Source organism: Leptodactylus fuscus, chromosome 7 (assembly GCF_031893055.1).
Source record: "Leptodactylus fuscus isolate aLepFus1 chromosome 7, aLepFus1.hap2, whole genome shotgun sequence".
Taxonomy (NCBI): Eukaryota; Metazoa; Chordata; class Amphibia; order Anura; family Leptodactylidae; genus Leptodactylus; species Leptodactylus fuscus.
Window position 1 is genome coordinate 97,185,294 of NC_134271.1, and position 19,972 is coordinate 97,205,265.

The 19,972-nt window shown below is 43.3% G+C and overlaps 1 protein-coding gene across 1 annotated transcript in view; it reads left to right on the forward strand.

Moving 5' to 3' along the window:
* Positions 1-14,872, forward strand: part of HHIPL1 (HHIP like 1) — a 21,176-nt gene extending 6,304 nt beyond the window's left edge. The window contains exons 4-9 of the mRNA XM_075282573.1: positions 342-670; positions 3,237-3,363; positions 4,366-4,511; positions 6,262-6,343; positions 9,524-9,606; positions 12,292-14,872. Coding sequence (XP_075138674.1) covers positions 342-670; positions 3,237-3,363; positions 4,366-4,511; positions 6,262-6,343; positions 9,524-9,606; positions 12,292-12,935 — 1,411 coding nt within the window. The 3' untranslated portion in view covers positions 12,936-14,872. The remainder of the gene's footprint in view (positions 1-341; positions 671-3,236; positions 3,364-4,365; positions 4,512-6,261; positions 6,344-9,523; positions 9,607-12,291) is intronic.
* Positions 14,873-19,972: the final 5,100 nt, after the last annotated feature.

The window sequence follows — 19,972 nt, forward strand, 5'->3', positions numbered from 1 at the left end:
TTCTTCATCAGTCTTTACTAGACTTTTTTTTTAGATTTTTACACATTTAGTCCCTGCTTCCCCAAAGTCTTGCTTACATTGAGACTTCTGAAATATTAGTCACCACCCAAACTACCCAAATATTCTTTTTTGGATCCTATGTAGTCCAGTTAAGACAGTATTTCTTCAGATGGTCATGTAGCGAGAACATTCCAGACCTTCACTTTTCAGGACCCCCTGTAGGAAAGTACAACTTTGAGTCATAAAAGCAGCCAACGTGGATCAGAAACAGAATTTCTGTATTTTCTGGCTGGATATTCTTTCTTTATTGTGACAATCCTTTATGCTTTTCTTACTTCCAGGTCTGCATTATTAGGCAAAGTTCTCCGTATTGATGTGAATAATAACAACCACGGACCTCTTTACCGAATCCCACCAGACAACCCATTTGTCAATGACCCATCTGCCAGGCCCGAAGTCTATGCTTATGGGGTGAGGAACATGTGGCGCTGCTCATTTGATAGGGGAGACCCCCAAACAAAGGAAGGGAAAGGACGCCTGTTCTGTGGAGATGTAGGACAGAATAAATTTGAAGAAATCGACATTGTAGAGAGAGGAAAAAATTATGGCTGGAGAGCCAGGGAAGGCTTCAGCTGCTATGATAAAAAACTGTGCGCCAATTCTTCACTAGGTAATGATGCCTACTATGTGGCAGCACTTCTGCTATATGATTCTGATTACATGATCATATGCACAATGTTATCTAAATGGGGGGGTCCTCTAAAAAACTCACAAGATGTTACTATGACATTTCTGAAGCTGGTACCTATTGGGGTCCATGTAATGGGGATTTCAGTGGGAACTGTGTGTAACACTTAAAGCGGTTTTACAAGATATACAGTTTTTCATAAGGAGGCCGTGGAAGGTTTAAAAAACAAAACATAGCCATACTCACCTGTCCCCAATGCTTCGGTGTTTCACACCACAGTCTGGTCCTGCTCCTCCCAGTGTTTCTTCCAGTTGAAGTCCTCACCACAGGTGACTGCTGAGGCCTCAACAATCACATTAGGTGAGGACCTCTGCTGGAAAAAGCACCGGAGTGCCACTGGACCGGACAGCGGCAAGGGGGCACTGAAACACTGGGGACAGCTGAGTATGGGTTGGTTTTTACGTCTTTTTTTTTTCACCTTCCCCAGCCTCCTTGCGGGAAAATTGTATTCCCTGTGCCACCCCTTTTCTGTACTATGGACTAAAAATATTGCTGACATTCCCTGACGACAGGTCATTAATATCAGGTTGGTGGGGGTCTGACACCCCATTGATCAGCTGTTCTCAGGAGCTGATACACAAAGAATGCAGCAGGAAGCAGACAGCTCCTTTCTCTATGTAGTGTCTGAATTGGGTCATTGCAGCTGAGCCCACTTTCAAATGAAGTGACTCCTTTGATTTAGCAGCTAAATTTAAGACCGTGATGGCACTGCCACATACCCCATAGAATGAAAGCAAAAACACATCAGTTTTGCTGTGATTTCTGAAAATACCTACAAAAGTCATGACCTGACCGAAACTTGTAAAAACAAAAAATCTTGAGATTGAATGAATTTGTAGAGCTGTGTATAGCTAAGGCGGGCAGCAATTGTAAAGGAGAATTTCTTCAAACAAAATCTGGAACTGGCCTCCCACCTACAACTTTTCAATTTTTATAAAGCTGATGTCTTCCTATGCGAACAAACGGTCCTTTGGACCCAGTCGAGTGCCAAAGCCCATGTACAACTCCTATATCTACACCCTGTAGGTAGCTAAATCCTTAATAATATAGTGTAATATAACAATTCCAATTAAGCTGAATTGGTCATTGACACGCATGTAGCTAAAGAGGTTGTATACACCAATGGTGAGCAGAGGTCGCCTACAGCAAAAAGATCAAATGGGGGTATCAGTTACCGCTCAGAACCCTTCAACCAAATTCCATACTCCGTACTCTGCTTCAATTCAGTACTCCATTCCCTGCTAAAAATGCAGTTCCTCTGGAGAGGGGAGTCCTAGAGACATCTCACCAGCAAACTATAATGAGTCTAACCCCTCTTAAAGGGGCCCATATCGTAGTAGTCACGTGGTCTGCCTTTGTGATACGTACACTCTTGGTTTCCAGACATTGCATCCCATAGGTTGGAAGGTGTAACAGAAGCATAAGAGTCACAAGCATTAGATAGAAATATTAGAATCAGATTCACATTGAGTCATCATGCTTTATTCATGTCCAGCCGTGTCAAATTATGTAAAAGAAATCTGCAAGGATTTCATGCTGTGTCTTGTAAGCTCCATGGCAACTCCCACTATTTCTGTGAGCTTCTTAGGTCACATCTTAGAATATGCTTGCAAAGTGCTGCAGTTTACTGTTAGATTCTCAACCAAGAACCCTGGTGCATTATGGGTCAGCTCCTGAATTCTTCACCTTTTTGGATCTGGCTGGAGACTAGGTGCATAATGTTACTTTTTAGAATTAGCCCTCTACATTAATAAGTAGTCATATGCCTGGATGTATAAAGCTGTCTTAAATTTGCAGCAGTCATATGAATGTCAGGAGTTTTTATTTAAAGGGAGTGTCTGCTTTCAATAACCAAATGTCAGGATGTATCCTATAAAACCACACATGAGGAGGGTGGATAACAGACTTCCTCTTTAAGGCCGGGGCCCCATGTGGCGTAAACGCCTTTGGGAAAAAAAATGCAGCATTTTACAGTCATAGCAAAGTGAATGGGATTCTAGCAAATTCCACGCCCACTTTGCGGTAAAATACGCGGTGCGGACACATGGCGATTTTTAAAACTGTTGTGTTTTTGGAAATCGCAGCATGTCAATTATATTTACATAAACGTCGACAGTTTCCCTATAGATATAATTGAAGCAGAAAGTCAGCAGAGGAAGCTTCTTCCATCTTTCCGTGCACAGAGCTGCGGGGAGAACCGCAATGCATTGACGCTGCAGCTTTTCCCACATCGCTTTTTTGCTGCGGGATGCCACGTGGGGTCTTAGCCTAAGATCATCTAATTCATTTACTTGATATGATATAGTAAATAACTGTTAGACCTAATTCATATAACTGTAATGGTGGGACCGCATTACAGCATCTTCATTGTGGCTACCTGAATCTCTACATTACAGTCATCTGAATAAGGCCCAAATTATGGTTTATCTGTTATTTTTTTTATCTAGTGATTTATAAATCTAAATTAACAAATATTTTTTCTTTGCAGATGACGTTCTTCCCATTTTTGCCTACCCTCATAAACTGGGGAAATCAGTTACCGGCGGATATGTGTACAGAGGCTGCGAATATCCAAACTTAAATGGCCTTTATATATTCGGAGATTTTATGAGTGGGTATGTGCTGTAAACTTCAGTAATGCAGTGAAAATCCTGTAGTCTGGCATATGATGATCAAATAAATCTCATAATCTGTAACAAGGCAAATTAGGGAATCTCAGAAGACTAGGAACAGGAGACTAAATTTAGGTTATCAGCAAGGAAATTCATGTGGCTAAAAGCAGTCTTAGTAGCAGATTTTAAAGGAATTGACTTAAAGAGGACCTTTCACCACCATCACTAATTCATGTGCTTAGCGCCTTTTAATAGGCACTGCTCCACAGATTCTAGTGCAGTTGAAATTTTCTCTCTAGCCCCCACTGTTTCTGAGCAACAAGTGCAGTTAGTTTTGGTGCCTGATAAGCTCTGTAATGTCAGAATGGCGGTGTCAGGTAGGGGGTGTGCTTTAGAGCTCCAATCAGAGGAAGCCAGTGTCAGAGCTCAGAATTGCATCCCTGACACTGACTTCCTTAGGGTATATTCACATGGTGGAAAAGGTGGCAGAAATCTTTTCCGCCTTGTGAACTTTCTGCGCGGTTATAATGTAACTCTAGGTTCACTCCTGTGCTTTATGGGGGACCCAAAAAATGGAAACTCAATTTGCTTAAAAAGCATTTATCCACGTAAACACATGGGCCCAATAAACTATAATAGAGTCCGCCAGTTTTTTACCCGGTTTCCACCTGACAAAGCAGATTCAGGGACGGAATCCCCGAGTGGAATCCAAGCGCTGGTGTGAATCAAGCCTATTATACAAATGTGGAGAACACTCATCTGCCATTATGTCTCTGGGCTGCCGGGGGTGCATATCAGTACATGCACTAGCGCTTTAACAACAGTAATTCATGGAATACATCCATAATAGATTTCCAGCTTTGTGGAATTGTGTTTTACTTGAATGTGGCAACATGTGCAGGGAATGAAAGAGGCTGTATGATATTTCTGTACATTACTTAGACTTCTTTGGAAATATCATACGGATTGATTTTTTTTTTTTTTTTTCTTTTTTCATTACAACAGAAGATTGATGGCGTTGAAGGAGGATCAGAACACAGGGGAATGGCAGTACCATGAAATCTGCATGGGGATGGGGCAGACATGTATGTTTCCTGGTCTCATCAATAATTATTACCAGTACATCATATCTTTTGCGGAGGATGAAGCAGGTAAATGAGATGAATTGATGCTCTAGCTCGCACATATCTTGCAGATCCATTGAAGTGAAGACTGTCCTGGCCAGATCTCATCCATCTGACTAGAGAATGAGGTTACTTAGTTTTCACCTTCAGCACATATGTCAGAGAGAATCTTTGTCTTTAGGGTATGTTCACATAATGCAATTTGCATTCCACGTGTGAATATCCCATTGCGGCATTCCGCTCCGGATTAGGCCCAAATGAATGGGCCTAATCGGGAGGGGGTCTCGTGCCACGGACACCGCGGCTGAGCCAGTCCTGGAATCCGCGGCAAGAAGGGTCATCTTGCTTCTTTTTTCCACTACTAGCTGGCGGAAGCAAGACGTAAGCAACTCCTATTGAAGTCAATGGGAGCTGTTTTTGGCAGCATATTTTGAGGCGGATTCCGCGTCAAAATCCGCTGCCAAAAAACACTGTGTGAACAGACCCTTAAAGGGGTATCCCCTTCTCCAGGATTATTCTACTACTTGTAGCTTAACCAGTTCTAGACCACTTGTTGACTTTATACGTCTGGACGGTCCACTCTTAACCTTGCAAGGATATATCTCTACACTCTTGCAGGGTTAAGCAGCTACACAAAATTGTGCATCTGCAGAACTGGGGAAAAAAATAAGAGTAAAATTATAATTAAAAAGGCAAATCCTACGCTCACACCACAGGTTCTAGCCCCACTCCTGGAGACACAACATTACATAATACATAATAATTACCATAATGGAGAGGGAAAACCATTTACATTTTTTAGTAGCAATTTGTTTTATTAAATTGCGAAGGTTAAAGATGTGAAAAACAGACATTCCCCCTCTCTTTTTTGTTTACATTTTCCCAGATATAAAAAAAGAATTAAAAATAACATTGAATAAAACCCTATGTGTCACCAAAAAAAAAAAAAGGAAAAATTATTTGGATAACCCCCCAAAAAAAGTAGTTATATCCCTGAAAACTGCATGCACGAAAAAAAACTGAAAATGTGCCTGGTTCTGAATCAGGGAAATTGGCTTGGTCCAGAAGCGGTTAAAGAAGATTTTCCTGAAAAAGCACCGCCATAATACATGACTAACATTTCAGAATTCACTTGAAAGGGCTGACATGAAATACAATACACAGCCTATGGACAATCCCAGATATCCCTTTAATGTGTGTTGTGTTTGCAGTTAGACAGTCATTGGGATCAGTCTTTTAGTGCATTCCCTTGTCCTGTTAGTGGTTCAGTGACGCTTGTTCCTCCTGTGACATGTGAATTCATACTTCAGGACACTGAGTGACAGATAACCCCACCGGGGGTTTGTTCTGCTTCTTCAGGTTTGTGCCTGACACGTTACAGCAGCGTCTCAAGGCTGGTTCTAAATAAATCCACTTTTCAGTGTTTGGTACTTGTGTCTACGAAATGTCTGGAGCTGGCAATGTTATTTGTAAATTAGATTTCTGTTTGCAGTACAAGGCTCAGGGCTTTCAGTTCTTGAAGGCGTTGTCCTTATGGGTATAGGGAACCCCTCTCTTAGAACCCTCTTTATTATCCAAAACAAAAAGTTTCCCCGAAGAGCATTCTGGTACATTTGGTGCTTCCATGCACAGAAAGCAAGATAAAAAAAATGAGTAAGAAAAATGAATTTTTACTACAACAGGGACTATATAGGTATATTATGTATAGTCTAAATGGGTCAACTGCTGACTACAATGATGTACAACCATTACCCTGAATTTTTGTCTTCTCTTTCAGGAGAACTATACTTTATGTCTACCGGTATACCAAGTGCCACATCCCCCACTGGTGTTGTTTATAAGATCATAGACACCTCAAGGTGAAGAGAACCTGAATTGTTAATACAGTGTAATTCCTTTAATCCAGCATCTGATAATGCAAAATGCCTACCTGTGATTTAAAGCAATTGGACTACAGACTGATATGTATTTTGTGAAGTGATACAGTGTAGCAAATTTTCAGGACAGGGGAAAGATTTGCACTGCTAAGGGGCGTTCACACCAGCATCTGCTGTCCGTCATGTTTCCGTCTTAATCCCCAGAGAAACTGAACAGGGAATGACTTGCTGGCGGTCAGTTTTAGGGTGCATGTACATGAGGTAATGCGGCACTGATGCTTGCACGATAACCTCCTAATGTGTTTAGCACTCAAAGGATTGTTGTACTAGTAGAACAAAATTACAAGTGTGAAAAGTAGGGGCTGTTTTTAGCATATTCATAGAATAAGTGATACATGTTAGATCAGTGGGGCCCCGTCATTAGGACCACCACTGATCACTAGTACAGAGCCCAAGGGTGCACTGAAATCCCCACAGCATGTCTGAGATGAGTAGAAGTTGTAAGGAGCAGTGGTCAATAACTCTGAGATCTTATCTTATCTATTAGCATTCTTATCTGCTGGCCCATACAACTACTGCTTATCACAGATCTGCTGGGGAGGAGAAATGGAAGACTTGGATTCCATTTTAAAGGAATACTCTGGCCAAAACTGTTACACCTAATGCGGGGCCTTAGGGGGCAGCACATGAAACCAGGTTTAAAAGAACTGTAGAGAATTCCTGTCATGTACCACTCTCTAAGCCAGGGGTCTCAAACTCAACTCAGCATGTGGGCCGCAGAGCAAGATCCCAGCCAGTCGGCGGGCCGCACCGCGGCAAATTTAGCTCCACCCACTTTTATGTTGACTCCGCCCATTCATTTTTCATGTGCCCCCACACTGTATAATCCTCCTACAGTCACCTGTAAACTATATGTCCCCCCTCCATCTTTCCCCCAGTTACATATACACCCTTCATCTGCCCCCAGATTCATGTCCCCCCATCTCTGCCCCCAGATTCATGTCCCCCCATCTCTTCCCCCAGATTCATGTCCCTCCATTTCTGCCCCAGATGCATGTCCCCCCCATCTCTACCCCCAGATTCATGTCCCCCCATCTCTGCCCCCAGATTCATGTCCCTCCATCTCTGCCCCCAGATTCATGTCCCCCCATCTCTGCCCCCAGATTCATGTCCCTCCATCTCTGCCCGCAGATTCATGTCCCTCCATCTCTGCCCCCAGATTCATGTCCCTCCATCTCTGCCCCCAGATTTATGTCCCTCCATCTCTGCCCCCAGATTCATGTCCCCCCATCTCTTCCCCCAGATTCATGTCCCTCCATTTCTGCCCCAGATTCATGTCCCTCCATCTCTGCCCCCAGATTCATGTCCCTCCATCTCTGCCCCCAGATTCATGTCCCCCCCCATCTCTTCCCCCAGATTCATGTCCCTCCATTTCTGCCCCAGTGTCATGCCGTTCTCCCCCCTCCCTTCGTCTGCCCCCAGTGTCATGAGCCCCTTCATTCCACCTCAATGTTGCTGTGAGAGCCGGGAGGAACGCCCGCAATTGACTGTGCTGTGAAGAAGGACGTCTCTGACTGACTGTCAGAAATGCCCTTCTGACCATAGAAGAGCTACGGTACCGGACCGTAAGCTCTTCACACTGGGCCCACATCGGGAAAGCCGACAGTGCACTGAACTCAGCGCCCTGTCAGCTTTCCAGCAGTATATAGAACTGCCTGTGGGCAAAATGGTGAAAGGTCCTCTTTAACACACAAAAAAACACTTATACTCACCATCCAACGCTCCCCCGCTGCGCTCTGCAGTTTCACTAATAGACCTGTAGGCGCGATGTGGTGATGTGACGTCATCACATCGCGCCTATATGTCCACTAGCCGGAACGTAGCGGCTAGTGGATATAATCATCTCGCAATGTATTCAACTCGGATCCGGCGTTCCTAGGCTTGTGCGGGCCGCACAAAATTGTTCGGGGGGCCGCATGCGGCCCGCGGGCCGCGAGTTTGAGACCCCTGCTCTAAGCCCTGGGACTAATCACAGGGCATTAATTATGCCTAAAAAATCCCTTTAAGGAGAGGCTATATGTTTAGTGACTCCAGCGGGTTACCCACCATGAACTTGCCAGTGACCCTCTGTGATCTACAGTAGCAGCTCTGTGAATGGGATTTATACAAATCTCATCCACATGCAGCGATTAAAACCTACATTGCAAAGTAACCTGCGCTGTGAGTTATAGACTAATGAGTTACGTTGCGGAAACATAGCAAAAAAAATGCAGCGTTTTCCAGTGCTAAAAAAAACGACCTACGCAATAAGAAGCAGGGGATAGCTCTTAATAGAGAAGCAAGGGAGAGAGTGAAAAAATGCAAGATTTCACAAAAAGGAAACAAAATCTGTTAATGGAGTATATTGCAAAATTTATTAACGACACAAAAGCTGGCAGAAAATCAAGCGTTGTTGGATACTTTAGTTACGCATTACACTTGCCATATTCCAATTCGGTGCAATGCAAAGATTGAAAGTACTTTTCAAAAACATGGCTGCCAAAGCTGTCCACAGATTGATTGAGTTGTAATACAACAAACATTCAGGTCTAATTCATTCCAATAGAGTAGAGCTTTTTATTTTTTTACCGTGGACAGCCTCTATAATACACGCTGGAACAAAATCTGCATATATATAACTGTTCCGGATCACACACTAAGACACAGTGAAGGCTTCCATCAAATGTCAGGATGTCCTGTGTGCTAATGAACTACACTAATTATCTCATTAAGGTTGTGACAACTGCTACATTAAAATAGCTAATGCGGCATCTCCCTACACAGTGCACATATTATCATGTACTCAGCCTCCTCATGTCTGCTAATGCTTAGATTGATTATCGGATGATGCAGAAAATGTGCGCTCTCGCAGATGTGGCGGGCTGTGATTATATCGCACGCTTCTCTCTTCTGCTTGTCGGCTGATGAATTTATTGCTCAAATTGTCCGTTGAACGCCAGCATGAATCATTAATATCCTGTAATTAGGAATACACATCAGATGGATAGTTCTTATGTTCAGTCTCTCAGGGCCTCTGATCGTAGTAAATGGCAGCTGATATCCTGGAAGCTTTCTCCTAGGCTCTGAATTTCACGGCTTGATAAATACTCTCTGTCGCCACAGGAGGGCCCCGCCAGGCAAATGCCGATTTCATCCCATACCAGTGAAGATGAAAAGCGCCATTGTGCCCTTTGTACCAAAAGAAAGTAAGTGCATAAATGCGCAAAATTTTTTTATTTTGTTTTTAATTTTTTTATTATTTTTGAATCCGTTTAGGCAACATTGAAGAATGGGTGATGTATATTTATATCAGAAGTTTTATCCGTGTGTAACCCGTCACATTGAACGTGCCATCAGCTGGATCTAGAACAGGAGGAGCTGCTCCTCTATGGCACTCAAATACCCTAGTTGGGTTTGTCCTGATGGCACAACCTCTAAAGTGAACAAGCAACACACAAAGTTGTAAATGAAATTCCTTTTTTCAACTAATGCTGATTTCTACCAAAGTTTTTGGATGAGGCCACACTACCCTATAGTAATGACTCCACACCTGACCGTGCCCCTTTTTCTAGACATGACTGACATATAAAGTGCCATATTACCTGTAAAAGGAGACACTCTTTCAGAACTGCAGGAGGTCCTTACTTTTTTGGTAGCCTCTGGAACATTCCAGGAGTGTTGGGAATGTGTCACTGCTACATTGACAATTCGGGTGGTTGCTCCCATCGGTAAGCTTGTAGTTATGACATCCTGACCAGTTTAACAGAGCTTGGAGAACGCATTATGTTCAGATTACTGTTCAGAGCTTGGTCTAAAGAGGACAGCGGCCATAATGCAAATTGCAGAACTGGTTTTATGCAGATACTGAACAAGAAGGTAGCGTTACACCAGGGATAGGGAACCTTCGGCTCTCCAGCTGCTGTGAAACTACAACTCCCAACATGCTCCATTCACTTCCATGGGGGTTCCAAGAACAGCAGAGCAAGTATGCATGCTGGGAGTTGTAGTTTTGCAACAGCTGGAGAGCCGGATGTTCCCTACTCCTGCGTTAGACCAAGGCCCCTGCAGATTGTTTGCTTTTTTGAGCCAAATCCAGGACTGACTACAAAATTGGAAATATATAGGAAGATTTTATTTCCCCCTTCTATTCAGTTCACATCAAGCTTTGGCTCAAAAAAAAAAAAAAAACCAGTAAAATGTTTAACAAAAAATTCATGGGCCTAGTCTTTGGGGGTTTAAGTTCTGAAACCTGCTGAAAAGCGTAAGCAGCTGTGGACTATAATAAGGGCAGCCGGAGCTCAGGGGACCTTCAGTTTTCACCTTTTTATGGGTAATAGTCTGCTCTCGTGTAGATTTTGTAGTGTGAATTATGTCTTTGTCATCAGCCAGGCTATTGTTATAGAGCAGTACAGAAGACTTTTGCTCAGAGAATGTGGTGCTGGTCCTCTGGCCACGGGCGTATCTAGGTCAGCGCTGCTCACAGAATAGTTCTTGAGCTGTGTTGGTTGTCTTGGCAACAAAGATCTTTTCCATGGAATCGTCTCTATACAAGTAATCTACATGCACAATGACCCATCGGCCCGCTTCTGTGAGACTCTGTGACGCAAGTCTGCTCTCGGATCGGCGCTCTCATCATAGACTCTATTAATAGCACACAAAGTGTACTGCTAGAGGGAGGTCAACGAGGAATTGGACCAGGTCAATTGCAGAACTCTGTGATCTTCTGACGTCCACTTAGTATCATGTTGTATCATGTCCATTTTCCACTAAATCTGAAACATTTGTCATTTTTGTGTTAATTTACAGTCGGCAACACAAAGTAAAATCATTAAATGGAAGATATATTTTGCAACTGTTTTCATTGCTTCACTACATCTAAAATAAAAAATGAGACAGGGTTGATAAATCTTGATTAGAAACCTCCCACCATTTTGTGTATACAGCTGCAGTGTGAACCTATTTGCATCAATGTTTACAGGCTACAAAAAATTGTGTAGTCTAATCTTGGAGTCAGGTGTTACTCCCCATTACTATATGTAGGGAGATTAAAAAGTTTGCATTACACACAACTAGATATTTGAAGAAGAACCCTTTTGCTAGCTCCAGCTCTTTGCACGTTTTAATAGACATGTCTGTGCTTTTTTGACACAGTTGGATTTTTTTTTCTCTAGCCCCCACCATTCCTCGAGCAAACAACGCTGTTAGTTTTATTGTCTGATATGATACTTAGGCTCTCTATATACTTAGGCAAGGGATCTTATACTAAACTCCTATCAGAAGTGGCCTCTGGTGTGCATTGGTTGCACAGGAATGGTGGGGGCTAGAGAAAAAAACAATCCAAGTTTACCAAAATCAGTGAAGCAGCGCCTATTAAAGTATTTAAAGCACCTGATGTGGTGGAAGGCTTCTTTTAAGACTATAAGCATAGTTGTATCTATAGAGATGAAAGGATTATCCATTTTCTTATATTGATAGCCTATCCTTAGGATAAGCCATTAATATTAGATCTGCAAGGGTCCAACACCCGCACAACAGCTGTTTAGGGACAGTATGGTCGCTGGTAATGTTTACTAGGGCATTAAATAACACCTTTAATTTTTCTGGTCTTTCCTTTAGGACATGCATTCAATATTTTATTTGTAAGATCTTTCCCATCTGCAAAAAACAAAAAATTATTAAAGTTTCAAAAAACTGTCGAAGAAAAAATAGAGTCTATACACTGTTATTTCAGTTCTCAAAAGTTCACGTATAAGGAACTAGATTTTGATTCCAAGTTGTGTTCACAATAAGCTAATAGCACATGAATGGCCCATACCACCATATCTGTATACCTGTACAGTGCTTGTCTCATATAATACATAGTTAATATATTTAACTCTTTCTTTTGTCAGAATTGATCATAAAAACAACTCCAACAAAACGGCCAAAAGTTAAAGCTACTTCTAAACCTTCAGGGAGGACCAGGGTCACAGCACAACCTCCTGTCAATCCAACACCTGATTGGGTGGAGCAGCTACTAAAGTTGATGCAGGGCGCTTCAGAGAATCAAAAGAATCCAATGTCCACCACAGCGAGACCACCCACGACAAGACCAGCAAAACCAAAGAAAGGTGGTAAAAGCAATGAAAGAAGAGGCCACAGAAAGAAAAGTAAAGTACAAGGAGGCGATTCCAAAGCAGCTTCTGCGGAGTTACGGAACGGTGCAGTACGATTAGCAAACAGCCAGAGATCTGACCGCGGAAGGGTGGAAATCTACATCAATGGAGAGTGGGGAACGGTATGCGATGACTTGTGGAACATCAAAGCTGCAAGTGTAGTCTGTCGACAAGTGGGGTTCCCACATGTTATAAAAGCCGCCAAACAGGCAGAATTTGGGGAAGGACGGAACCTCCGCATCCTCCTTGATGACGTTGACTGCACAGGAAAGGAGAAGACTCTGTTGGACTGCAAGCATAAGGAGATCGGCAAACACAACTGTAATCACCAGGAAGATGCGGGAGTTATATGTGGCCTCACAGAATATTCTGAAAGTTGATGGGTCTAAAGGGATTTACATCTCTCAGTATAACTCAGGTTGATACATCAAAGCCAAATTTTCTAAAAAGTACTTAATAGTCTAAATTTTCTTAAAACATGTAATTCTAGATTGTAGAATTTTTGCAACATGCTTGTGTAACATTGTATTTGTGATTGCACCAATTTATGGTCAATATCTTTTCTGTACATAGATAAACTGATTTTTAATCAATACCGGAGGTAAACATTGGTACTGCTTTACATTGAAAATGTACCTAGACCCTTAAGACCGAGGCCCCACGTTGTGGAAACGTTGTTTGGTATTTTTCTGTGTTTTTTTTTGTTTTGTTTTTTTTAGCCAAAGCCAGGAGTGGATTGAGCAGAAGGGAGAAGTAGAAGAACTTCCCATATATTTCCCAGTTGCTCTGTAGATATTCTTTGGCTTTAGCTCAAAAAACCACAGCAAAACCCCAAACAAAAAAACTGTTTCCGCAACAAGGGGCCTTGGCCTAACCAGGGGAAGCAGACATGTTGCAGTACTAGTTATTAGAGATGAGCAAATAGTATTCGATTGAATAACTCGCTCCCATAGAAATGCGTGTAAACGGCCAAAAACCAAGGGGTTAAGCGCAGTGAATATTTGATGCGCTTAACCCCTTGGTGTTCAGCCGCTTACACGCATTCCTATGGGAGCGAGGTATTCGATCGAATACTATTTGCACAACACTAGTAGTTATGTTGGATGATTTTAGCTTTTAAGCAGCACCGCACCTCCCATGAGGCGACCTGAAGCGACCGCTTCAGGCGGCGCTATGCCAGGGCCTTGGGAGGGCGGCATTTTTGCTGACCTAAGCCAGTCCAGGACAAACTGTCCTGGACTGGATTAGCGTCACCGTGTCGGCAGCCCGACATGACAAGCGAGCGGTGTATTGGGGCGGCCCTGCTGGACGCAGTGCTGCTCCAGCGGCCGCCCCTCACACTCAGGCAGAGAGCAGGTCCTCTCCCTGCCTGCTCTCTGCCTGCGAACGCCGCTCGCTCCGCTCGACCACACCTCCTTTCCGATCGGCCCGCCTCCTTCCGATCGGCCACGCCCCTTTCCGATCGGCCCCGTCCCCTTAGCTCCGCCCCTCATCCGGGGGGGATGGGGGGGCAGCTTTCTGACGCCGCTTCAGGCGGCAGAAAGCCCAGGTTCACCCCTGCTTTTAAGCTTTTACAATTTTAATAAGAACGACAGGTGAATGTTTTTCCATTAACAAATTAGCTCACAGTGTTTGCAGACGCAAACCTGATGAGTTTTTTGTACAAACACTGAATGAAGCAGCTCTCTCTCACACAAAGCGGGAAATCCCAGCACTACATGAAGCACAAATCAGGAATATACTTTCAATCTATGTATACCTTAGGAATCTTCTTCCCAAAAATAAAGGTACATTTACTCCTACACTCAAAAGAGGCTTCACTTTGGGTAGAAATTCTTATTTTTATTTTTCAAAATTTATATACACGAAAACTTTTTTTATATCATGCTAATTTCAGATTTGCAGGGATCTTTTTGAATTTTTGGCATACTTTACCCAATGGGGAATGGGGTTTTACTATGCCAGTCTTTAAGTGTAAAAGTAGCACATTTCTCCATATTTTGACCTGTTCTCGACAAAAAAAAGTGGGCAGGGCAAAGATCAAGGTGACAGATTTACTATAACTCACTCCAGAAAACATTTAGTATGGTATAGATTTCAGTTTTGGTGCATGGGAACTTGCAGAGCCTCTTTATAATCCATGCATATCTCACATCAGTGGGGGAATACATTAATACTGAGGTACAATTTACCAATCTTAATAACTTTTCCCCATAGTGTTAGTTTTAGGAAGTGTTCCTTTAAATAGTCTACCACTTTTTATGAAGTCTTAAATGTTTTTTATATAAAATATATTTCAAGAAATATGATGACTTTTCCCAGCATTTTTATACATAATGGTAAATCTTAAATGTGATTTATTTTATTAACTGTAAATTTTGAATTGTTAAACTTTGATTTTGATATTTTTTTTCTAATAAATCCAAGTACTCCTGATTTTTGCAATTTTTTTTATCAAGTAAATTTTTTATTGGTAAATTTGAAAGAAGTGTCATGATTACGCTACCCAAAATACGTAATTTGGCTAGCGTCATGTGGTCTACAATGCACACATATCAGTGATCCTGCTCAGTGCTTAACAAGTGTCTTGTGGACCCGCTTGCAAACTTTTGTCTGCCCCCCCCAGTGCCCCCTTTCCCCCACAGCGCTCCCACTCCCGACAGCGGTGGCCCTCACACAGTGTTATATACCGTCCACACAGTATTTCATGCCCAGCAGTATCCCCCCATGCACAGTATTTCATGCCCAGCAGTGCGCCCCCATAGTATTATATGCCCAGCAGTGCCCCCTCACAGTATTATATGCCCAGCAGTGCCCCCCACACACAGTACTATATGCCCAGCAGTGCCCCCTCGCAGTATTATATACCCAGCAGTGTCCCCCTTCCCCCACACAGTATTACATGCCCATCAGTGTCCCCCTTCTCCCCCACAGTATTATATGCTCCCCCAGAGTCTAATAATCGGAGGCCTAGGGAAGGTGAATAAAATTAACAAACACTGATACTCACCTTGCGTCACCTTTCCTGGGCATTCTGGGGCTCCAGCTGTCTGCAGCATCTTCGGCCGCCTTCCCGACATCTTTGCTGAGGCCTGTGATTGGTCCTCAGCGTTCACATGGGGGTCGCACTGACGTAATTATGCTGCTTTGCCCCATGTGACCGCTGGGGCCTGATCACAGGACTTAGGCACATGACAGAAGATGCCGGAGAAGTGAATATACCTAGTTATTATTTTAAGTCACTCTCTGGGCTAGTATCTATTGAAAAGGGGCCCAGCGACATGCCGGGGCCCTTTTTCATTTACAATATGTATAGCGGTATCAGACTGCTTCCCTGACCGGTATCGTAGTGGTACCAGGCCCCGGCCATCTCCAGCTGGCTGTGGGCCCTATACCTTGCCGGGCCCGGTTGCCCAATACTGTATCTGTATCTCTGAACCTATGATTTTACATATAACTCTACTGCATGTTGTATAATTGAATAGCTCACATGCACCATATGTTAATACAAGTAATATTTACAGGTACTAGAGAGGACCTTTCACCACCTCCACCAATTAAAGTTCTTAGTATCTGTTAATAGGTGCTGCTATGCTGATTCAAGTGCAGAATTTTTTTTTCTAGCTCCAACCATTCCCCAGCAGTCATTAGAGAGCTTATATAGTACATCAGGCACCCAAACTACCTGTCATGTCAGAAGGGTGGTGTCAGACACGAGGGCATGATCCAGAGCTCCAATCAGAGGTTTTTAGCTATATAGAAGCTTTGGCTTTTAATTCTTGATTTCAATAAATGATGATATTTCCTCCAGCCATCCTGTAACCCTGCTCTGTGCTGATGATTAGCAAGAACCCTGAAACCTTGCTATCTACAGATGGATGAGGGTGGTGTAAGTTAATTTGCTTACATTTCTTCCCATGGAGCATTGCCAAAAAGATAGGTCTCTTCAGAGAGTAACCCTAACCCCTGAGCAATAATCGATTTAGTATAGTAGTCAACAAAAGAACACTATCAATTTTTACTTCGAAGAGTTTTATTTTGCCAAACTACAAGTAAAGTTGAGTCGTTGCCTTTTTGTCACTCATGGATGACAACTGACTAAAAACTCACGTAACTGAACAGTTCTACATCAGAATTTACATTGATGGAAAGAACTTTCTGAATTGTAACTTTCTACTTAGCATTTTAATTCCATAGGACAAAGTCACTCAGATTTCAGGGCTTCTTCTGCATATTCTGCCTCCCATTGTTTTTACAGAAAATCTGCAGTTATAGTTCATATTTAAAAGTCCAAGCCAAATCTGTTTTCTCTGAGGGCAGAATTCACCTTAAGATTATTATTTTCAACTAGAGGAAAAGGAAACATCGACATCCCTTTGAAATGAATGGGAAGTGGAGTTTAGGTGGATTCTGTGAAGGTTATAAATATATGAATAACAAAAATAATGTTATCCTTAAAACTAAATGCAGTATAATTACTTATGTTTGAAACTGAATATTCCATAACAAGATGGCCCCTATACTTTGCTCAGATGTAGGCCTGACCATGTGGACACAAGGAGACTCTACAGGGTTTCCCATGAGAGGATGGGAGGGCCTGGCACTTCCGCAGAAAATGATATCACAGGAAGCGACATCACAGGATGGGGTGTTGTAGAAGGTCACTGAAAGACACAACGGGAAATGGAACGTGGGGATGGGAAGGGAAAGACAATGGGTGCTGGGGGTGAGTCTCAAAAAGTAAAAAAGAAAAATATATTAATCAACCAGGGGGTTCCCACAGGTGCGCTCAGGTGGGGTCCTTTGAGAAGGTATGCCATGGCACCCATATAGAGCTGAACTTCTGGTGAGTGCAAAGTTCAAAGGTGGAGAGTTCCTCCACACGTGCTACTTAAGAGACTTTCCGTAGAAAGTGAGATATTGTGGGAGCAGATTCGGATGCCCAGTATAAGGGGATCAAAGACTTGGCAATACATAGAAGTTGAAGCCAGAGTCGCTTGGGAGACCTAGGGGGAAGGTGGGCCATAAATTCAAAAATATGCCAACCAGGGTCAGGGGTTTGGAGAGTTTACAAAGCTGGTTCAGTACCTGCTGAACGAGTGACCAATGGGGGGATATCTTTTCGCATTCCCACCATATATGCAAATAGGAGCCTGGGGCCTTATGCCAGCGCCAACACAAAGGGGAAGCCTCAGGATAGAACTTATGGATTACAATGGGCATTTTATGCCACCTGGTGATCAATTTAAAGCGCGACTCCTGCAAGCGTACACATCTAGAAGGGCACATGGAGTTTTTGAGAACAGAGGATCTTTCCTCAGGAGTGAGGGACATTTGAAGTTCTGCCTCCCATTTTTGCATATATGAAGTAAGCTCCATGCCCAGTTCGTGCAGAAGGTTGGCGTCAAGAGTAGAGAGAGGTCTTGGCATACGTTGCTTCCAGAGTAGAAGCTGCTCTAGCCATGAAATAGTGCAAGTGTGAGATTCCTGCCTCAGCGCTCCCAGGTGTAGTGCCTTAATAAATTGATAGGTTAGAAAATTAGTCTGGAAGGAGAGGGGGTTTTGTGTGAACTCAGAGTAAGACGGAAAAGCCCCATCAATTAGTAAGGAGTCATAAGGTAGCCGCTCAACATGCTTCGGCACAATGGGAGCAGAGTCCAAAAACTTTGATTCCGATATGATCACGTCTTGAATGGACATGAGAGGGGAGAATCCTGGCCGTAGAGAAAATAGTCGCTACACCCACTGCTATGAGTCATAGACCGCTGATGTTAATACATTAGGAGCAAGGACTCGCTTAGCTGTGTGTCGGCGGAACCATAATATTGCTGTAAAGGGGAGATCTATAGTGGCTTCCTCCACTGGCACATGCAGCTTCGGATTCTCCCTCTGGAACCAGTCAAGGGTCCTTGCAAGTTGTGCTGCATGATAATATGTTTTGATATATGGTAGTCCAATAGCACCCAACTTCCTACGTCTGGTAAGAGTGTGGAACGCCACTCTAGGGTGTGAGTTATGCCAGACAAACTTTGAAAACAGTTTGTGTAGGGAGGAAAAGAAAGCTAGGGGAGGAGGGCTAGGGAGGGTTTGAAATAGGTATAATATTTTGGGCAGAACCATCATTTTCAGTAAATTTGTTCTACCCATCCATGGAATGTATGGTACGTGCCAAGATTCAATTGGTGAATTGATGTGGGAAAGCAGAGGGGCATAGTTAGATTCGTACCAGCGTCTGGGCGAGGGCGTTAAATTTAATCCTAAATACTTAAAGGGATCCTATCAGTCACACACAATTTTTTGTAGGTAACACGTCGGAATAGTCTTAGGAAAGGCTATTCATCTCCTACCTTTCGTCGTCTTCTCCGCGCTGCTGTTCGCCTACAATCCCGGTTTCTCTCGGTATGTAAATTAGCTCTCTCACAACAACATGACCAATAATACTAGAACCGACGAAGCCAGTGCGTGGCAAAATGCGTGTCGGGGGAGCAGTTCCTTAAACCCCCTTTCTTCTGGGATTTTTCTGCATTTGTGCTGCACTTTAAAGGGATCCTATCAGTCAGACACAATTTTTTGTAGTTACCACGTTGGAATAGCCTTAAGAACAGCTATTCTTCTCCTACCTTTCGCCATCTTCTCTGCGCCGCCGTTCACCTACAATCCCGTTTTTACTCGGTATATAAATTAGCTCTCTCGCAGCACTGGGGGCAGGCCTCAGCTGTGAGAGAACTCTCTCCAGCGCCGCCTCCTCTTCTTCAGCAGCGCCATTTTCAGCCTCTTCTTCCGACGGTGGCTTGTAACTTCTAAGGCCTTGGGCCTTGGGTAGAGCAGACTGCGCATGCCCACAGGCCACGAGAAAATGGCCGCTTGCCAAAAATTGTCTGACTGATAGGATCCCTTTAATAGAGTCGTGACACAATGGAAATGGGAAAGTGGCCTGTAGCTCAGATTTAAGCAAAGGGGTCAAAAGACACATGGCCTCGGATTTTGTGGTATTAATTTTGAAATTAGAGAGGGTACCGAAGGCCGTTAGGGTTGTGGCTATATGTGGTAGAGCAACTGATGGATTAGTAAGGATTATTAGAAGGTTGTCTGCAAATGCTGCTATACTATGACATACCCCTCCACTTACCAAACCCTTCAGCAAAGGGTCCTGTCGTATATTCTGTATTAACGTTTTGATGGTCAGTACATAAAGTAAGGGGGATAGTGGGCAGCCCTGCTTAGTGCCATTTTTAATATTAAACGAGGGGGAGAGGCATCCGTTAACCCTAACCTTGGTGCTAGGTCCAGAGTACAGAGTCATAATCTTCTGAACAAATATGTGAGGGAGACCAAAATGACGTGATGTCACTGTCATAAAGGTCCAGTCTACTCGGTCGAAAGCTTTTCCAGCATCTGTCGACAAAAGAACTAACGG